The sequence below is a fragment of the Bombina bombina genome, chromosome 10 (assembly GCF_027579735.1).
Source record: "Bombina bombina isolate aBomBom1 chromosome 10, aBomBom1.pri, whole genome shotgun sequence".
Lineage (NCBI taxonomy): Eukaryota > Metazoa > Chordata > Amphibia > Anura > Bombinatoridae > Bombina > Bombina bombina.
The window spans coordinates 137508618-137514617 of NC_069508.1; the positions used below are offsets into that span (position 1 = coordinate 137508618).

At 42.0% G+C, this 6000-nt stretch overlaps 1 protein-coding gene across 2 annotated transcripts in view; it reads left to right on the forward strand.

Annotated features, from left to right (window-relative positions):
• Positions 1 to 3978, forward strand: part of CRYZ (crystallin zeta) — a 125071-nt gene extending 121093 nt beyond the window's left edge. For both annotated transcript variants that reach the window (XM_053693348.1, XM_053693347.1), the window contains one exon: positions 3775 to 3978. In XM_053693348.1, coding sequence (XP_053549323.1) covers positions 3775 to 3936 — 162 coding nt within the window. In that variant the 3' untranslated portion in view covers positions 3937 to 3978. The remainder of the gene's footprint in view (positions 1 to 3774) is intronic.
• Positions 3979 to 6000: the final 2022 nt, after the last annotated feature.

Sequence of the window (6000 nt, forward strand, 5' to 3'; positions counted from 1 at the left end):
GGTAATGCCTCACAGACCAAACCAGCCTGGAAACCGATGCAAGGCTGGAACAAGGGTAAGCAGGCCAAGAAGCCTGCCGCTGCTAACAAAACAGCATGAAGGAGTAGCCCCCGATCCGGGACCGGATCTAGTGGGGGGCAGACTCTCTCTCTTTGCTCAGGCTTGGGCAAGAGATGTTCAGGATCCCTGGACGCTAGAAATAGTTTCTCAGGGTTATCTTCTGGAATTCAAGGAACTACCCCCAAGGGGAAGGTTCCACTTGTCTCACTTATCCTCAAACCAAATAAAGAGACAGGCGTTCTTACATTGTGTAGAAGACCTGTTACAGATGGGAGTGATACACCCAGTTCCAATGACGGAACAAGGAATGGGATTTTACTCAAATCTGTTCGTAGTTCCCAAAAAAGAGGGAACCTTCAGACCAATTCTGGATTTAAAGATCCTAAACAAATTTCTCAGGGTGCCATCGTTCAAAATGGAAACCATTCGAACGATTCTACCTACTATCCAGGAAGGTCAATTTATGACTACCGTGGATCTAAAGGATGCGTACCTACATATTCCTATCCACAAAGAACATCATCAGTTCCTAAGGTTCGCCTTTCTGGACAAACATTACCAGTTTGTGGCCCTCCCATTCGGGTTAGCCACTGCTCCAAGGATTTTCACAAAGGTACTCTGGTCCCTTCTAGCGGTTCTAAGACCGAGGGGCATTGCAGTAGTACCATACTTGGACGACATTCTAATACAAGCGTCGTCCCTTTCAAAAGCAAAGGCTCATACAGACATCGTTCTGGCCTTTCTCAGATCTCACGGATGGAAGGTGCACATAGAAAAAAGTTCTCTGTCTCCGTCGACAAGAGTTCCCTTCTTGGGAACAATAATAGATTCCTTAGAAATGAGGATTTTTCTGACAGATGTCAGAAAGTCAAAACTTCTAAGCGCTTGTCAAGTTCTTCATTCTGTTCCACGTCCTTCCATAGCTCAGTGCATGGAAGTAGTAGGGTTGATGGTTGCAGCAATGGACATAGTTCCTTTTGCGCAAATTCATCTAAGACCATTACAACTGTGCATGCTGAAACAGTGGAATGGGGACTATACAGACTTGTCTCCAGTGATTCAGGTAGATCAGAAGACCAGAGATTCACTCCGTTGGTGGCTAACCCTGGACCACATATCCCAGGGAATGAGCTTCCGCAGACCAGAGTGGGTCATCGTCACGACCGACGCCAGTCTAGTGGGCTGGGGCGCGGTCTGGGAATCCCTGAAAGCTCAGGGACTATGGTCGCGGGAAGAGTCTCTTCTCCTGATAAACATTCTGGAACTAAGAGCGATATTCAATGCTCTCAGGGCTTGGCCTCAGCTAGCAAAGGCCAGATTCATAAGATTCCAATCAGACAACATGACTATTGCGTATATCAATCATCAGGGGGGAACAAGGAGTTCCCTGGTGATGAATGAAGTGACCAAAATAATACAATGGGCGGAGAATCACTCCTGCCACCTATCTGCGATCCACATTCCAGGTGTGGAAAACTGGGAAGCGGATTATTTGAGTCGTCAGACATTCCATCCGGGGGAGTGGGAACTCCACCCGGAGATCTTTGCCCAGTTGGGGCATTCCAGATATGGATCTGATGGCGTCTCGTCAGAACTTCAAGGTTCCTTGCTACGGGTCCAGATACAGGGATCCCAAGGCGACTCTAGTGGATGTACTAGTAGCGCCTTGGACCTTCAACCTAGCTTATGTGTTTCCACCGTTTCCTCTCATTCCCAGGCTGGTAGCCAGGATCAAACAGGAGAGGGCCTCGGTGATCTTGATAGCTCCTGCGTGGCCACGCAGGACTTGGTATGCAGACCTGGTGAATATGTCATCGGTTCCACCATGGAAGCTACCTTTGAGACAGGACCTTCTTGTTCAGGGTCCATTCGAACATCCAAATCTAGTCTCCCTCCAGCTGACGGCTTGGAGATTGAACGCTTGATTCTATCAAAGCGTGGGTTTTCAGATTCTGTGATAGATACTCTGGTTCAAGCCAGAAAACCGGTAACTAGAAAGATTTACCATAAAATATGGAAAAGATATATCTGCTGGTGTGAATCCAAGGGATTCCCATGGAATAGGATAAAAATTCCTAAGATTCTTTCCTTTCTACAAGAAGGTTTGGATAAAGGATTATCTGCGAGTTCTCGAAAGGGACAGATTTCTGCTTTATCTGTCTTACTACACAAACGACTGGCAGTTGTGCCAGATGTTCAAGCATTTGTTCAGGCTTTGGTTAGGATCAAGCCTGTTTACAGACCTTTGACTCCTCCCTGGAGTTTAAATCTAGTTCTTTCAGTTCTTCAAGGGGTTCCATTTGAACCTTTACATTCCATAGATATTAAGTTGTTATCTTGGAAAGTTTTGTTTTTGGTTGCTATTTCTTCTGCTAGAAGAGTTTCTGAGTTATCTGCTCTACAGTGTACTCCGCCCTATCTGGTCTTCCATTCAGATAAGGTTGTTTTGCGTACTAAGCCTGGTTTTTTACCAAAGGTTGTTTCCAACAAAAATATTAATCAGGAGATAGTTGTACCTTCTTTGTGTCCGAATCCAGTTTCAAAGAAGGAACGTTTGCTACACAATTTAGATGTAGTCCGTGCTCTAAAATTCTACTTAGCGGCTACAAAAGAGTTCAGACAAACTTCTTCTCTGTTTGTCGTCTATTCTGGTAAAAGGAGAGGTCAAAAAGCAACTTCTACCTCTCTTTCCTTTTGGCTTAAAAGCATCATCCGATTGGCTTATGAGACAGCCGGACGGCAGCCTCCTGAAAGAATCACAGCTCACTCCACTAGGGCTGTAGCTTCCACATGGGCCTTCAAGAACGAGGCTTCTGTTGATCAGATATGTAAGGCAGCGACTTGGTCTTCACTGCACACTTTTGCCAAATTTTACAAATTTGATACTTTTGCTTCTTCGGAGGCTATTTTTGGGAGAAAGGTTTTGCAAGCCGTGGTGCCTTCCGTTTAGGTAACCTGATTTGCTCCCTCCCTTCATCCGTGTCCTAAAGCTTTGGTATTGGTTCCCACAAGTAAGGATGACGCCGTGGACCGGACACACCAATGTTGGAGAAAACAGAATTTATGCTTACCTGATAAATTACTTTCTCCAACGGTGTGTCCGGTCCACGGCCCGCCCTGGTTTTTTAATCAGGTCTGATTAATTATTTTCTCTAACTACAGTCACCACGGCACCCTATGGTTTCTCCTATTTTTTCCTCCTGTCCGTCGGTCGAATGACTGGGGTGGGCGGAGCCTAGGAGGGACTATATGGCCAGCTTTGCTGGGACTCTTTGCCATTTCCTGTTGGGGAAGAGATATTCCCACAAGTAAGGATGACGCCGTGGACCGGACACACCGTTGGAGAAAGTAATTTATCAGGTAAGCATAAATTCTGTTTTTTCATTGGAGGACAATATTATTAGAGCTATTGATGTTCATAATTTCTTTTAAGTATTTTGTAGTCTTCCAAAAATTTGGAGGAATGATTACATTTTCACAAACACAATAATACCTGACTGCTCTGCATTTTGAATAGAGATCCATTATTACTATTTGCTTTAACATTAAATTCATTTATTGGGCTCTTTACTTGCACCTTTTGTGGAGATGGTGTGGGAGAAAGTATGCCCAGTATGGTGGGGGGAAGGCGTAAGTTAAAACTGATGTAAGTTTTAGGTCTCAAGCCATAAATATGTTACAAGACTTGCTGATATATTTTTAATCTTTTTGTAGGAGGATAGGAAAGAGGCAGCAGCAGCACTTTTTGCAGGAATGGAAGCTGGCTGGTTAAAACCATTAATTGGGCCTGAATATTCACTGGAAAATGCAGCTCAGGCTCATGTCGATATTATACAAACTGGTGGAGCTACTGGCAAAATGATATTTGTTATATAGGGTAATAATTATCTGTAGTAATAAAATCTACCTGACTGGAAACCTAGTACGTAAATATGATTATTTAAAAAACAAATAGTAGCACTTCTGATCTATTTCACCAGAGCTCGACAAAACCAGGCATCAGGGAGCCACTGACATCTTAAAATATAATATAGAGCTCTTAACGATGGCAAAAAGATGCTGGCTTCTAGATTTTGAACAAATTTGTCAAGCTTTGATTTATGCATACATATTATTTACAATGATCTGTTAATTAGATATTGTAATTACCTTCATATGTAATAATGTTTTATCAAATGAATCTGTTTCCTTAGTTATACTTGTATATCAGAACCTTATTTGCAGGAATAATTGTATAACATCATGATTAGTTTTAAGTTTCAATGCTCTGTTTTTCATTTAATACATAATTGATCAATTGCTTATTAAATGTTCCTAAACAGCATTATGCCATAATACATTTTCTATAATAGAAAAATGAACAGTTATTGAGTATAGAGGCTACTGGTGGTGGTCCGTTGAAAGTACCAACAAGAATATACTGATGCAGCTTTGGTAGTAGGTGTGAGGGCAGTGTTTGTTTTCTTAATAATTTTGTATTATTTGTATTGAATAAATACAAACAAAAGGTATAAACAAACCACACTACAGCGGCACCTTAAAAAAATTTATGATTTCTCCAACATAGGTGTGTCCGGTCCACGGCGTCATCCTTACTTGTGGGATATTCTCTTCCCCAACAGGAAATGGCAAAGAGCCCAGCAAAGCTGGTCACATGATCCCTCCTAGGCTCCGCCTACCCCAGTCATTCTCTTTGCCGTTGTACAGGCAACATCTCCACGGAGATGGCTTAGAGTTTTTTAGTGTTTAACTGTAGTTTTTTATTATTCAATCAAGAGTTTGTTATTTTGAAATAGTGCTGGTATGTACTATTTACTCAGAAACAGAAAAGAGATGAAGATTTCTGTTTGTATGAGGAAAATGATTTTAGCAACCGTAACTAAAATCCATGGCTGTTCCACACAGGACTGTTGAGAGCAATTAACTTCAGTTGGGGGAACAGTGTGCAGTCTCTTGCTGCTTGAGGTATGACACATTCTAACAAGACGATGTAATGCTGGAAGCTGTCATTTTCCCTATGGGATCCGGTAAGCCATGTTTATTACGATCGTAAATAAGGGCTTCACAAGGGCTTATTTAGACTGTAGACTTTTCTGGGCTAAATCGATTCATTATTAACACATATTTAGCCTTGAGGAATCATTTTATCTGGGTATTTTGATATAATAATATCGGCAGGCACTGTATTAGACACCTTATTTCTTAGGGGCTTTCCCAAAGCATAAGCAGAGTCTCATTTTCGCGCCGGTGTGGCGCACTTGTTTTTGAGAGGCATGGCATGCAGTCGCATGTGAGAGGAGCTCTGATACTTAGAAAAGACTTTCTGAAGGCGTCATTGGTATCGTATTCCCCTTTGGGTTTGGTTGGGTCTCAGCAAAGCAGATACCAGGGACTGTAAAGGGGTTAAAGCTTAAAACGGCTCCGGTTCCGTTATTTTAAGGGTTAAAGCTTCCAAATTTGGTGTGCAATATTTTTAAGGCTTTAAGACACTGTGGTGAGAATTTGGTGAATTTTGAACAATTCCTTCATGTTTTTTCGCAATTGCAGTAATAAAGTGTGTTCAGTTTAAAATTTAAAGTGACAGTAACGGTTTTATTTTAAAACGTTTTTTGTACTTTCTTATCAAGTTTATGCCTGTTTAACATGTCTGAACTACCAGATAGACTGTGTTCTGAATGTGGGGAAGCCAGAATTCCTATTCATTTAAATAAATGTGATTTATGTGATAATGACAATGATGCCCAAGATGATTCCTCAAGTGAGGGGAGTAAGCATGGTACTGCATCATTCCCTCCTTCGTCTACACGAGTCTTGCCCACTCAGGAGGCCCCTAGTACATCTAGCGCGCCAATACTCCTTACTATGCAACAATTAACGGCTGTAATGGATAATTCTGTCAAAAACATTTTAGCCAAAATGAACCCTTGTCAGCGTAAGCGT